This window comes from Bos javanicus, chromosome 20, assembly GCF_032452875.1.
Source record: "Bos javanicus breed banteng chromosome 20, ARS-OSU_banteng_1.0, whole genome shotgun sequence".
Taxonomy (NCBI): domain Eukaryota; kingdom Metazoa; phylum Chordata; class Mammalia; order Artiodactyla; family Bovidae; genus Bos; species Bos javanicus.
Window position 1 is genome coordinate 31,030,663 of NC_083887.1, and position 15,652 is coordinate 31,046,314.

Consider the following 15,652-nt stretch of genomic DNA (forward strand, 5'->3'; position numbering starts at 1 on the left):
ACAGAATCCCTGCTAGGAGGTACGCCCAAAGAACCTTTGTATTTTATGTTTGCATGTAGCAATGCTCCATTCTGAGGAAGGTTCATGGAGGTAATAAAAAGATTTGCTATTATTTTCAATATTTTTAATTAAATGTTTGTTTAAAATATTTAATTAAATATTTTAATTAATTTTAACCTTTGAAAAATATGACAGGATCTGGAAAGACAGGGTTCTTTGGTTTATCACATTCTGACCAGAACTTCTGATTGACAGCTACAGGTCACCTATTAAAAGCACAAGGAAAACTTATTTTTTTAAAAGAAATAATTTTAGTAAATGCATTTTGAAGTAAAATCTTATAAAATACAAAGCAGACTAAATGTCACACACAGTATCCTTCCTGGTGAAAAGGCTGGGACCAGCTGTGCGGGGTTAGTACATCCATCAAAAGAGAAGCATGGAAACAAAGTGGAAAAAAAAATCTGCCCAGCAATGCAGCTGTCATCCACAAAAACTGATTAATGAGAAAGGTTGTGGAGTCGATGTTTAGGCAAGTCTTCTTAGCAAAAGGATAGAAACCCAACTTTTTGAAACTCTGAGTCCTTTTCAGAAGTAATGGTTCAGATAAACCCACTCACAATTCTCAATGAAAAAGAAAATTCTAATTTCCTCGAACTTTCCAACTGCCAGAATTGGAGAACACTAAGTACTTTTCTCTTTTTTTTTTGAATGTGAATAAAGGCTGAACTCTGATCTGAATCTGGTATTCATCCACGGCCTCCCCTTCTTCAGGAAAAAATAATGAATGTTAAAGGGCTTACAAGAGTGTCCCAGGGGCAGTTTTCCTATTACAGAACAACAGAACCTGTTCTACGAGTATGAGTGAAGAAACGTTTGACAGGACGCTATGGCCACGTGTACCATGTGGTTAGGTGGCCCGTGACACCGGGGCCACCCCAAAAATAACAAGAAGCCATCTAAACAGGACCAGGTCAGATGACTGGTGTGAATGTCAGTGCAGAAACTGTCCCAACACTTCCTTTTCCACTCCAATGAGATTATTATAAATTGTGCCCAAATCTGCCTTTTCCTTCACTGAACCAAATCCAGTACAGTCAAGAACAGCAGCTGTATGACTACTGACATGGTTTCTATTTCAAAATAACTACTAAGACTATGAAGAATGATATTGGGGGGAAAACTGAAATTCTATTTGTAGATAAAGTTCTAGAATATATATGCCTGCACACTGGAGAGAAATAGTGAAAATTATACATAATTTCTTATTTCTGACTGAATAATTTTAATGATGCTGAGTGACTCTTGAAATGCAATGGCTAGTAAACAGCATGAAATGGAAAATATTAACAAGATACTGAAGAATTTGAACATGAAATGACAAGAGGGTTTCTATTTACTTCTCCTCTGCCATGTTCACATGAACCTCATTGACAAAAATCAGCTCAAATCTCTATAATAATTAATAATAGACCTAGAAGCCAAACATCACTCTGATGGTCAGAGGCACTGGTTTCCATCAATAGCGAGAGTTTCTCCCCTTGACCACTGGAATGCCTGTGATCATCATTTCCAAGGAATGAGTCCTAGAACAGCATGGCTGGGAGGGGCTTTATAAAGCACCTACATCACAGCCTTTAACAGAGTCTTCTGTTCTTTCCACTATATCAATACGCTGTGGACAGCACGCAGTCAGAGGCAATCTAATCAACAGTCAAGAGTCTGGAAGGATGATGGCCCTTTTCTAGGACACCTTTGATCTGAGAGATTCCTAGAAATTTTATACAACAGGTTGACCAGAGATATAAGAGAATGCACACACACTGGTTTTCCTCTCTTCTACCAAAAGTTTCACTCATTTGACTAATTACACAAATAATTCCCATCACCCATCCTCCTGTCACCATGTTTTATAAGAAGGCAGGCTCAGTGCACAAAAACACAGCATATTCTTTCAGAACACCAGAAGCACTGGCTAATTCATCACCAAAGAGCGCCAGTGGAAACTGTGAAATAATGATCAAGGCTCCTGCTGTTCTTCATCATTTCAACCAGTGGCTGAACTGAAAACATAATAGGGTTATAAGTGTCAATTCAGAATATCTCAACACCTTTTAACTAAGTTCTCCTTAAATGTCAGCTCCACATGGGTCAGGAATTTTGATCTTTGTATCCGCTGGTGTATTCTCAGAACCTACAACAGTGCCTGGCACCAAGTACTGTGTAATTATTCACACAGTGAAATGGTCACTGACATGAATAGTCACGGCTAATAAGAAAGTAATGCAAAGCTGGCAAGAAACTCATAAAAAATATCTATTTCCTTCCTCAACTGCTACACTGGATCTTTTTATCTGGCCTAACCTCTGTTCTCTTCAGAAGCACATATCTTTATTACTTAACAAATCTGCATGTCTTAGATTTTCCTGCGCCCCAAAATATAACAAATCCAAGATAGCTGAACTCTGTTTATTTAGACTGCATTTAATCCATGAAAAACGGGAAAATCCAGTTAGATCAACAAAATATTTCATCTTCAAGTATCTTCAGAGAATAGATTTCCTAGCAAAAATAACATACATTTAAACTTACAGTCATGTCACACAAGACTGTAAAACACTATTAAACTGTAAATACCATTGGCAGCTAGATATGTTTAGACAGAAGATGAAAAAAATAATTAAATATTTATTTTTTAAAACCTGCAAAAAAGTTTCATGTTATGAGTAGAACAAAAGGTTTAAAATATTCCCTTGACAGCTATCTGCTCTTGTCCTTTGCCTTCCTGCCCTCCTCCTGCTCCACTCTTCTTAGCATACTGGTACATTAAATGGAATTCATTCACTCGTTCATTTGCTGATCAATTTGTTCTCTATCTATAAACTTTTGAGAGTGGGAAATGAGCTTCTGCATTCTTGTATTCTCAGCACCTAGAAGTAAATTTCTATCAGCAAATTATTTATAGAAAGACAGAGTTGAACATTAATAGGAAAGCCATATATAACATCAGTTAGCCAATCAAAGTTGACAAATTTTAAAGCAATAATGTTTTATACAAAGAAAATCAAGCAGTGATTAATTAATTGCAAAAAGAAAAAAAAATATGTCTTTCTAAGGATTATTTGTTGGAAACACTACCTCAACTTTATAATGAAAAGCTTGTATTGACCCAAAGACTGGAAAACAAAGAGAAAAAAATGTCTGTGCATTTGTATCATAAGATTTTTATAATAAAATGCTTTCAGAGATCAAGCATAAATTAGGTATCTGGGTGCCCAGGAAGCAACAATATCCTGGCCAGTAAAGATGGCTACGTCAGTGAACTTCCAGGACATTCTGAAACGAGCTCTTTTCATGAAATGTCATGTGCTTCATTATATAACCTCAGGTCTCTGTGAGCATGTTATGACTATGGCCAAAGTAAAGGAAAACAGGAATGTCTCTAAATCAATCATGGGCCGTGAAGCCAGACAGACTGTATGACAGATGCAATTTTTCTTGGCACCACTTGGGCATAACTAATTGATGACAATCGTATGTCCACACTGGCACATTTCCATGGGGAATGTGTGAGAATATGTCACCACATCTGGATGTGAGGCATGCCGGGGTCCTGAGGCACAAAGATCTACTAACAGCAGAGGCCCAGCAGCTGTACTCAATGAACACCGTGGGAGCTCCAGAGTGATGAAAGGACCAAATTACCGCCAACTGTAAATACAGATTTATTTCATTAAAATACGAGGTAACCGCTGCAGCCATCTCTTGTTCAAACAGACATGTGCCTCTTAAGAAAAAGCCAACACCTAACTTCGTAAAGAAAATCTGCATTTCTGCTACAGAAAGATGATGGTGCACATAAAGCACAATCAACAAAGTTGCTATGATTCCCTTTAAAATTAAAAAAAAAATAAAAAAACTCCCGTGGAAGCCAGAAAGGAAAAATATGATAATCTACTGTCATGTTAGCAAGAATAGCTCTCTTTCATTTAATACAAATATGAGACTTACCTAACTTACTACAAAGCCCATGTTGAAAATTCATTATAGTAAAAAAAGAAAAAATTTGAACATATTAATATATAATTCCATCTTTAATATGAAACAGAGTAATCAATATAAGTGGCTAACTCTTCCTAACTCACAAGTAGAAATTAGGCTGACAAATAATATCATTCACATAATAAATTATTAGCATTTACTATTAACAAATTATTATAAAAATTGATGATTATACACAACGATTAAAAACGCTCATGAAAAGCCTGATGTCCTGGTCACAAAACTACTTCTTCTTGGGGGGCGCTGTGCCATGGGAGGCTGTGCCATGTGGCTTGCAGGATTAGCTCCCCAACCAAGGATCAAATTCAGGTCCCCTGCAGTGGAAGTATAGATTCCTAACCACTGGACTGCCAGGCAAGTCCCAAAATTATTTCAATTAAAAAAAAAATTATGACTGAGAAACTATTCATACATGTTTAACTAAATACCTGCCAGAAATCTTAAGTCAAATAGTTACTTTTTCAATGCAGTGTGACAGAAATCCTCCTAAAATAGCACTTTATATTATGTCTTCATGGATAAAATTCAAATTTTAAATGAGGTCAGAAGCTAAAATTTCCTTTGTCTTATCCCTTTTCTTTATCCCTGATTTTTTTTCCCATCTCTCTTAATTCCTTCCCTTTCACATCCTGCCTTCTGTCAAGCTTCCCATCCTTGCACCCACAACCTGGGCTGACCAGTGGGTAACAAGAGAGGTTATATCGAATTAATCATTCCTTTCCCTAAGAATAACTAAGACATTAAAGCCATCTTTCTGTTTTATTATGATTGCCACTCATCTCCTAAACATGTGGTGACAGAAGGCATCGCTAATACATTTTACATTTTTACATGTGGATCAAATAAAGAGAAAAAATTTCTTTTTAGAAAAATCATAAAAGATTCTGTAACACATCCTTTCCACTTGTAGGTCTGCAAATGCTTTAAGTGGCAAAGACTACTAAAAGGGAAGCCCCATTTAATACACTCTATGAAAAGAAGAATAAGCTACCAAAATGAGACCTCTCATGTGAAAATTAAAAAACAAAGACGATGCCTTTTCTCATCTTCTATCGATTCATCTTAGACTTTACTAAACATGGAAGCCATCTACATGACAGAAATGCTGGACCTATCGTAAAATAGTATTTTAATTCTGTGTATTCAAAAAGCACAGGCTCACTATAGATCCCAGGAAGGTGGAGAGTGAGAAAAAGATTGAGAGAAGGAAAAAAGGGTGGGAAAGAGAAAGAAAATGCAGCTGACGTTAAAACTTTTTAGATAACCCTTTGATTTAATCACCTAAGACTGTTCTACTGCTGTTCATAGAGGCAACATTCGAGCTAAAGATTCGGACTCTGCATCGAGTCTGCACAGATAGTCTGATTAATTCTAGGCCCTCTGTTTGGCTCATTTTCTTATCATCTTCCTCCAGGCAAAAGTGTAAGATTGATATCTCAAAGGAATTTTATTAACAGACATAAATAATTTTGTCAATATGCAATGACATCTTGGTAAATGAACCAATCTTATTTAACAATGGAGTTATCCTGTTGCTCTGACTTCCTTGTCAGTGAAACTGCTAGTGAACCAGTCTCCCCACACAACACGCAGCAGCTATGCTCCCAGGGACAACTCCAGCCGGCCCCTTCACTGCCTCCAGACAGCAGAGTTCCAGAAGGCGGACCCAAAGGTACACAGGACAGACATGAAGCACTGCAAGGGCTCACCACCCTGACCCCATTTTCACATACCACAAACCCTTTATCCAAGGTCGGGGGAATAATCTAGAAATGCAGAGTCCTTGACTTCACATTCTGCTTAATAACCATCCACCCAAGAGCAGAATCCAGGGCCCAAGTAGCACATAGCAGTAACAGGAGCTGTTCTAATTCACAGTCCAAAAAGTGTATGGCTTTATTATCTATCTTATACACAGAAAAAGAAAGTTTTCTGCAGTCTTTTCTAGCCTGAGTGTGAGAGCTAAATCCATCAGCCAGTCACGGGTTCACCACTCGGGCTCACACCCTTCGGAGACCCCCTGTTTGAGATGTTCTCCTTCTGTGTGAACAACAGAAACCCAAAAGACACAGCTTGATGGGACTCAGATGCCTTGATGACCTCCTTCCCCAAGTCAAACCACAGAGAAACCAGGATCCATTTTTCCCTATTGATAAGTATCCTGGAATGCAGTACCATAAGAATTTCCGTTTCTAAAATGAGACTATATTGAAGTTGGATGCTATTAGAGACAGTGAAAACTAGGAAGTAAGACTAAGGCTAGAACAGGGTCTTTCACAACTTCTCTACCTAGTACCACAGGTAAAACCCCACTTGAAGAAACAGGCACCTGAAAGAAGCCATCGCTCTTCCTTTCCTTTCACACATGCACGGCAAGCACTTACCTGACTTTTTTGCCTTGTTCAGAGAGCATCTTCACCAAATCAGCAATGGGGTACTGAGCTTTGGCTGCACAGAGCCCGTAGCCTACAGGAGCATTGAGAATACAGAAGAATGTGGTTTTATTTCAAATTGTATGAACTACAACTTCTCTCTTGATTGAAACATATTTTTATGCCAAAAAGGGCAATCAGGTAACAGGACTAGAAGTGAAAACAAAAAACTGACAAATATGGACTTTAAAAAATACCGGCCTAAATTTCAAATTCAAAATCTCATGGTCCCTCCTCAGTCCCCTACGGTGTCTAACAGTGCTGGGCACTCCCTCCCACATCACACACACATGCACAGTGCATACACTCTCGCCCGCTCTCACGTAAATGTTTTCAAACTGTCACCCTACTGGGCTTTGAGATCACTGCCGTCCCTACTTTCTTCCTCGATTTCCTTGAACAGATCTTTTCCTTCTGTACTCCCGCTCTTAAATCCCGAGTCTCCCCAGGGCTTTAACTTTGCGCCTCACTCTCTCCCTGGAAAACCTCAGCCCATCCCACAGCTTCAATAATCTCCTGAAAGTTACAAAGTAGTCAGTCAGTCACGTCCAACTGTTTGCAACTCCATGGACTGTAGCCCGCCAGGTTCCCCTGACCATGGAATTCTCCAGCCAAGAATACTGGAGCAGGTAGCCATGACCTTTAGGGGATCTTCTCGACCCAGGGATCGAACCCAGGTCTCCTGCATTGCAGGCAGATTCTTTAATGTCTGAGATACCAGGGAAGCCCGAACAACTGCCTGACAGCTCCCAATCTGCCTCCATGCTCCAGCCAACACTGAGCTCCAGTTCAGCCTGTCTACTGTCCCAGCTACACTGCAAACTTAATGTTTCCAAATAAGAACTTAAGATTTTTCCCCCTCTTCCAAAAAAAAAAAAAAAGTGCTCCATAGTTCTGATGTTCTTTCAAGTATGACCAAAAACATCAATCATTTCCCTTTTCCTTCAACCCCTGTGTTCTGTCCCTCCACCCTTTCCAGTGAATCTCATTATCTATCCCCACTTTCCTACCCTCATTTTTTCAAAGACCGATCTCTGCTTGAGGTATTCCCCCTACCTCCCCCACCCCAATACCATCCACCCTCTGGAGTCCAACACAAATCCTGACTTCCCAACAATCCTTAGGTTCCCCATGATAGAAACGTGCCTACACTGTCCAGTGCAGCTCTTATCATAACCCATCTTGCATTATTTACTGATCTGACTTCTCCACTAGATGGAAAATGCCTAAAAGGAAGAGAGTATGTCCTTTACTCTCCACTTGCACACCCCAGGACAATGCTTCTCAACAGGTAACACCAATGCACTCTGGCTGGGACAACCCATGCTGCAGGAAGGTCCGAGGCTTATAGCATATTTGGTTTACCTGCTCGCACACACGCTAGCTGACAGTAGCAGCTCCATCTTTGAGAAGCCAAATCCCCAAATCCATGTGTTTCAAATACTGAGAGAAAAATAATGCTGCCCCCACTTGGGAAGACTGTCACCTGAAGTTTCAATTCTGCTAATGTTTGTTGTTTACAGCATCTGCCTCCAGTGCCGGAGACCCAGGTTCGATCCCTGGGTCGGGAAGATATCCTTCCTGGAGAAGGAAATGGTAACCCACTCCAGTATTCTTGCCTGGAGAATCCCACAGATGGGGAAGCCTGGTAGGCTACAGTCCACGGGATCGCAAAGAGTAGGACACGACTGAGCGACTTCACTTTCTTTCACTTTCACATAGTCAACCAAAAAACTACCCACATGACAAAATCAATTGATTTCTTTATAGAAAACTTCTATGATAGCATGATAGAGTTAAAATTCTAATCTGAAATCAATGTATTTATTGCCTGTAATAAATGCAATGGCATTCTTTGATAAGTAAAGAAGTACTGGGCTAAGCCTCAGGAAATTGAAGCTTGGGGAGACGAACTGACTTGGGCCACATGTCAATTATTAGAGGCAAAATGAAAAACAGAAGTAAGGTGTTTTGACTTCTAGACCAAGTCCTTTATACTGGACTTGTTACCTCATCTTGTTGGAAATCACATGATTTTCAATGATTTTTTTAAATATTTACTTTTAGAAAGAAAGGTATTAACATTTACCAACCTTTACTGAGTGAGTTGAACACTTTCATATACTATCTAATCCTGACATAGGCCCAAAATTTATCAATGAGAAAAAAAATAACCAAGACTCAACGATGATTTAAACATTTTATACTGAATCACAGAAAAACACAGGTAGAATCTACTACCTCAATTTATAAAATCTCTATATGATTCCCAAACTATTAACCTAAGCCAAGAATTCCAGAACTATTCACTTAGTAATCACAGGGTTGCTTCTAAATTTCCATTATATTTTCAAAAATGAGTAAGTTCCAATTTGATTTTTCCTATTACAAGAAATTACTTTAAGTGATTACAGGTTGTTTGCTTTCAGGTTTTGGTTTTTTACCTGGAGTAATAATAATGCTATTAGCTTCTCGAATCATGTCAATTGCATTGTCAAGGTTGATTTCTGTATGCGTGCCAGAAATTTCCATGGGTTTTCCACCAGCTGTTGAAGTGGTACCATAGCCTCCAAGAATCACATTAGCCAGGGAGCGATTCATTGCCTGGAGAGCAAAATTATCAGCTGTGAAAATTTAATCCACATAAATTTTCTGTGAATACGATAGTCAGAGTCAATTAAAGACGTTTACTTGATCACCTAAAACATTTTAACCAAATAAATTTGATCGAGTGTCTGAAAATTATTTCAAAAACTTAAATGATAAAAAGACATCTGGGAAATCACATCATTGTTTTCTACAAAATCAACTTCACACTGATATATTTTCCACAAAAATAAATTTTAGAAAGGCATTTAATGGAAAATTACCAGTGACTTTAACATATATATTTAAAAAGTGCTAGTTGCTCAGTCATGTCCAACTCTTAGCAACGACATGAACTGTAGCCCATCAGGCTCCTCTGCCCATGGAATTCTCCAGGCAAGAATACTGGAGTGGGTAGCCATTCCCTTCTCCATGGCATCTTCCTGACCCAGGTATCAAACCTGGGTCTCCGTCATTGTAGGCAGATTCTTTACCATCTGAGCCACCAGAGAAGGCCTAAAAACTCTGATCTAGTCATTCTTATCTGTCTACTGACTAAGCAAGTTCTATCTCCATATTGGCATGTATTTCACCTGAGTAAAAGAGAATGAAGGCTATAGAAATTTTACAAGGTGACTCTACCTACCAATATCTCACATGAACTCTGCTACAAGTTCAAGCTGTCAAGAGGCAACAGGGAAGAATCAAAGGATAGAGACCCCTATCATTTAGAAGTCTGCTGCCCTCTGCCGTCAAGAAAAAAAGTGAAGGAGTTGACACTTTTCAAAGCACCTACAGCTCCAAGAAGCAAGAACAGAAGTGACTGGATTCATCATTAGCCTTTTTAAACAGTTCACTTCCAAAAGGTAAATGAGTAAGTTTATACCCTGCTTCACTAAAATTTATACCCACCTTTTAACTAGTAAAACCATCTAAGGAAAAAGTAAGCAGGAGGCATTTATTGGATGCTCATTTACAATCATCCAACCTGGAGTGCTGCGGTTCATGGTATTGCAAAGAGTCGGACACAACTGAGCGACTGAACTGAACAATGTACCATACAAACACACCTGGACCATGTGACAATAACGGATTTGAAAACTGTCTGCAGATCTCGAGAGGTGTGGTGGTAAAAAAAATGACAGAAATAAAAGACCAGAAGCTGGATGTTTTTAGTAATCAAAAGCATTTTCAGAACACTATACATGATCAAAGTAGTCATCCTAAATGATCAAAACTGATATAATTTCATAAAAAAATTCCAAACAATTAAACCTTATTTTAAGGGTTTGAATAAACATATCATTGATCCATCATTTATACTATTTTAAAGCTATACAAGTGTCAAACTATACTTTTTTAAAAAAGACAATCCTTTATTATTAAAGAGCAAAAAGCACCTGGAGACTTTCAGTGATAAGTAATACGTCAGAGGGGAAAAAAAAAAAAAACTCATCTAAAGATAGGCCAGCCTGCTACCACCTTAGGAGAGAGATTTACATAAACTGCTGAAGTGGGACAGAGTGAAGGCAGGAAAAGAGAAGAGGAGAGGAGAGCCTCACTTATGTTTCAAAGATGTGGATCAAAAAGTCAGAATTTTTAAGTTGTTCCTTTGACCTAACCTCATTTATCAGACATTCACATTTACAGAGCCCAGAGTCTGGTAAATTTGTCTAAGACTATTACATATAAAATAAAGCTTAGAATATGCTTATGCATATTACTAACAGATAAGAGGATCAGAGAAAAATTAAAGTGATGCTTTTAAGTTCTTCATCCTAATCCAACATGAAGTTTCAAATTCTTAACACAACCTCCTCTACTTAAATCCAAGGTTGAATGAAAATCCAAACAGCCATATCTGAAACTTCCCAAACATTCAACATCTGCTGATTCTTACAAATCCTTTCCAGTTTTGAATCACAGGATTTTGAAACTAAATTACTAGAAATGTGTTCTATCAATTTTTGCCCTTAAAATGGTTTCAAAGAACAATTTCAAACACTAAAATATCTCTGCTATAATTTTCTTTTAGTGAAATGTACAAAAAGGCTCTATCACCTCCATCACATAGCCCTATAAACAGACAGATGACAGAGGAATAGGATGTAGAAGAATATGACCAATTTACTCTCACTTGGCTTAAAAGGAGCCCTTCTTTTCTTCCTATAAAGCTGAATAGAGGAGAAGGAAAGAATTTCTGAGAATATTTAATTAGTGTGTACCCACTTCCGATGGTATCTTACAAGAAAAAATAGGGAACCACACAGTAATTTAACAATCAAAGTCAACTTGTTAAACACATATCCTCAATTATATCACCATTACACTAATTCCACATGGTCTCTTAAAAACTAAATCAAACTTCATCTCTGAATTTACCATTGCAACATCATATTTCCAATAAGCGTTTAGGGTTTAGGGCTTTGTTTTGTTTCCTTTTTTAATTTTTTTTTTTTTTTTTTTGCTTGCTTAAGACTGATGAGACTACCCTGTGACCACTGATCCACAGCCTGAAGAGTTCCCAAGTTCCAAGACAAAGCATTTGCAACACTGTCCAGGACTGCCCCTTTTAAGTTATTAAGCCCCGTAATGAACATTGTATGCTACATTAAAGAGATGCTTAATTCACATAATTCTAAGCAAACTAAGAAATAAATATGAAAACAAAGGAAGATCATAAAATAAACAAAACCAAAGCAAAAATAACATGTATACCATTGACTAGCATCCCCTCGTTTCAATGCTTTGTAGGTGCTAATTAGTTGATCACAAGGCAAAAAAAAAATTATTTTTGGTTTGGCTTTCATTTACTTCATTCTGCTTTATTTTCATTTGGAAACAAGCAGCAAAGTACACAAACCAGAGAATTTAGTCTGAGAATGCTGTTGCATTTTTGTAAGCCCTCTATATCCCAAACCCTAATTTAGACACTATCTCAAGTAAATGAACTATAAAATCATAAAGAGGTTAATGTCTCTATGACCTTTGGATATAAAGCAAATCATTTATTTGAACTGGCTATTTGGACACTTTTGACATTTTCTAGTTTTTATAATATTGGGTGTCATGTAACCAAGAATTACACTCAGAGGATACCCAAAAAACTTCTTTGTCAGAACAAATATTCAATTTTCAGGATGATGGTTACACTTAGGGTCCATTCCATCCCCTCTCCCATAATAAAACCACTCCACCACTCCGCTCTGGTTTGGATTTTTCCTTCAATAGATGATAAAATTATGAAGGTAAACATACTAGTAATATTAACAGATATTGATAAGAGGTAGTATTTCTGCTACCATAACTTCTCGAAGAGGATTTCTAACTGGGAAATAAGCTAATAAAACATTCATTTTAAAACTGCTATATTCACTTGAATGTGCCAGGTGCGAGGGCAGGCTCCACAAACACAAAGGCAAATCATAAACGGTGTCTTAAAATAGCTTCCCTGTAAAATGAGAATATTTCCTACCTCCAGAACTAGTTTGAGAATTAGGAGTCAATATTCGTAAAGCACCCAGCATAGTATACTACATCCAATTACAAGCAGCTATTTCACTTTTATTATTATTATGAACCACTCTAAGCTGCTAAGCACAAGCCATGGAGAAACCATTTCTTATAAAAAACTAATTGCTTATTATAAGAAATAAGCAATTTCTTATAATAAAGCTAAGAATCAATGAAAATTAATGTGAAAAGTCAGAGAGTAGGAAAATTGAGAAGGAAAGGAAATTTGTACTTTTGAAATACAAAACGTGGCAGGCGTGTTTTTGTTATCTTGTTTGTTTTGCAAGAAGTCATAGGAATGGACAGTGAGCAGTAAAACAAGCACCCCACACATCACTGGTGGGAGCTTTGACTGGAATGTCCTTTGAAGATCAACTTATCAATATCTACAGCAAACAAAAAAATCTTACTCCCTTTGGTCAAGTAATTGTACTCACAGAAATTTGAGCTAAGAAAATAATCCATGATGCCTAAGGAGGAACACTGCAGCAAAAAAAAAAAAGTTAAAAACAACTACTCTCACAGACTTGGATAAATAAATTATGATATATCTTTGTGATATAATAATACGTAGACACTAAAATGTATTGGTAAGAAAACTAAATGTTAACATAGAAGGTATTTAAACATGTACATATGAAAAAAGGTAAGAATTAAGACTAATGTTAATAGTTAAGTGGTAATGGGATTGTAGATTATTTTATATATTTATTTATCCTTTTCTATTTTCTTTTTTTTTTAATGAAAGATGTTTCATTAAGTATCCTTTATTTTTGTAATCAAATAATATTTTTAAAAAATTAAAGCTTCAACTGTTCTTGATTCCAAATTACTATAATTTGCTATTATAGAGTAGCAATCTAACCCAGTGTGATTTCTACGGTCACAGACAGCTATGAGACCTTGTTAGCCTTATATATAATACAAGTATTAAAAAATATCTGAGGTATGCTGACAGTAAATGCCATGCCTGAGGCAGTGAAAATAGAAAAGAACAGCAGAAACGGGTCAATAAATATGAAAGAACAGATAAAAATTTAGAGAAAGATGACATAATTGCAGAAGTACATTGGAAGGACTGACGCTCAATCTGAAGCTCCAATACTTTGGCCACCTGACGTGACTGAAAAACAACAAAGAGACAGGTATAACTGCGGAAACACGTGTAGAAAAGAGTACTTTCAACAAGTGCCTTTTGTACCTTATTCTAGTTAAAGCTATAGAAATGCTATTTCAAAAGTTATTAGAGTTACTATAACAACAGAAGAAACTAAGTGTACAGGGAAAAAGAGAGGAAATAAAAGACACAGAAATTTGGGGAATACTGCTGATAAATTTAAGAACCCAACTGTGGTGCTGGAGAAGATTCCTGAAAGTCCCTTGGACAGCAAGGAGATTAAACCAGTCAATCTTAAGGGAAATTAACCCTGAATAGTCATTGGAAGGACTGACGCTGAAGCCCCAGTATTCTGGTCATCTGATGCGAACAGCCGACTCATTGGAAAAGTCCCTGATGCTAGGAAAGATTGAGGATATAAGGAGAAAGGGGCGTCAAAGGATGAGATGGCTGGATGGCATCACCGATGCAATGGACATGAACTTGGGCAAACTTCAAGACATGGTGAGGGAAACAGAGGCCTGGTGTGCTGCTGTCCATGGAGTCACAAAGAGTTGGACACGACTGGGTGAGTGAACAACAAGGAAAACCATTTAAGAGAAAAAGAATAAAGATTAGAAGGTACCCATGCTGACTTTTCAAGAACTATATACAAGTCCCCCTTCCTCTCCCCACTGGCCTTGTAAAAATTCAAATCCTCCCACTTAATTTTAAAATTAGTATTTGACATCAACCATAAGTTTAAGTGGGACTTCCCAGGTGGTGCTAGGGGTAAAGAATCTGCCTGCCAATGCAGGAGACGCAAGAAATGCAGGTTCAATCCCTGAGTCAGGAAGATCCCCTGTAGTAAGAAGTGGCAACCACTTCAGTATTCTTGCCTGGAAAAGTCCATAGACAGAGAAGCCTGGCATGCCAGAGTCTGTGGGGCCGCAAAGAGGACTCAACTGAGCACACACACAGTAAGTTTTAAGTATTAGTGACAATCTGCTGCCCCCTGCTGGTCATTCAGATTTACCAAATGAAGCAAGAAAACTATTTCTAATACAACTGAATAAATTGTGCTGCTTTATAAACATTTGCTTTAAAAGAAATACTCCAAAGCCTGACACTCTTCCAATAAGAAATACCTTTCCAAACTCCTTGAACAACTTGAAGGATTATATTTTGAAACCTCTCAGCTGGTTTTGAACTAAGGCTTTCAAATTTTTGTACTCAAAGTATGTCCAAAGAAAACCAATTTTTTTATTATGAAAAGATAATTTTAGCATTCAATTTTAAATTAAAACATAAGAGAAATTCTGAGTTGTAAAATAAGGGCTTTTAAACTTCTAATAAAAGAATGAAGGTGGAGTCATTTTTCTGCCTGAAGGATCAATCGGTATAAAGGCAATCCTGACTTTACCCAGTTTCATGCTCGTCCTTTCACAGCCATTCAAAACCATTATTTAGAGAATGATAGCTATCATTTGAAAAAGTGCTGTAGTCAAAACTTCATATTTGCAGGTTATCTTCTCGCCATTAAGAAGAGAATTCGAAACAAAAAAGAAGCTAGGAAGTATCTGTCTTGTTAATTTTTTTTTTCAAACCATGCTGACCACAAAACTTCAAGATAAGAGTGTAAATTGCAGTAAGCTTTCTGGAAACCACATGACAAAAAAGAAGACAAAGCCCAAAAAATGAGCACACCCTTTCACTTCTAGGAATCATCCTAAGACAAAAATCAGAAATGCCAAAAATGTACTTATGTACAAGAAAGAAATATCAAACAACACTAAAGGTAAAGCATGGGGGGAAAATTAAATCTTGAATATCCATACGATAGATTAGTACGAAACCCTAAAAACAGTATTTAAACAGCATTTTTAATATAAGCAGCAAGACTATCACTTGGAAGATTTAAAAAATTAAATATAAATCCTATGGACAGAGGAGCCTGGGGGGC

The 15,652-nt window shown here is 37.3% G+C and overlaps 1 protein-coding gene across 3 annotated transcripts in view; it reads right to left on the reverse strand.

The window, feature by feature from the left end:
• NNT (nicotinamide nucleotide transhydrogenase) overlaps nt 1–15,652 on the reverse strand; it is a 92,281-nt gene that overhangs the window by 15,918 nt on the left and 60,711 nt on the right. For all 3 annotated transcript variants that reach the window (XM_061393585.1, XM_061393583.1, XM_061393584.1), the window contains exons 18-19: nt 8,939–9,098; nt 6,447–6,528 (exon numbers count right to left, since the gene is read on the reverse strand). In XM_061393585.1, coding sequence (XP_061249569.1) covers nt 6,447–6,528; nt 8,939–9,098 — 242 coding nt within the window. The remainder of the gene's footprint in view (nt 1–6,446; nt 6,529–8,938; nt 9,099–15,652) is intronic.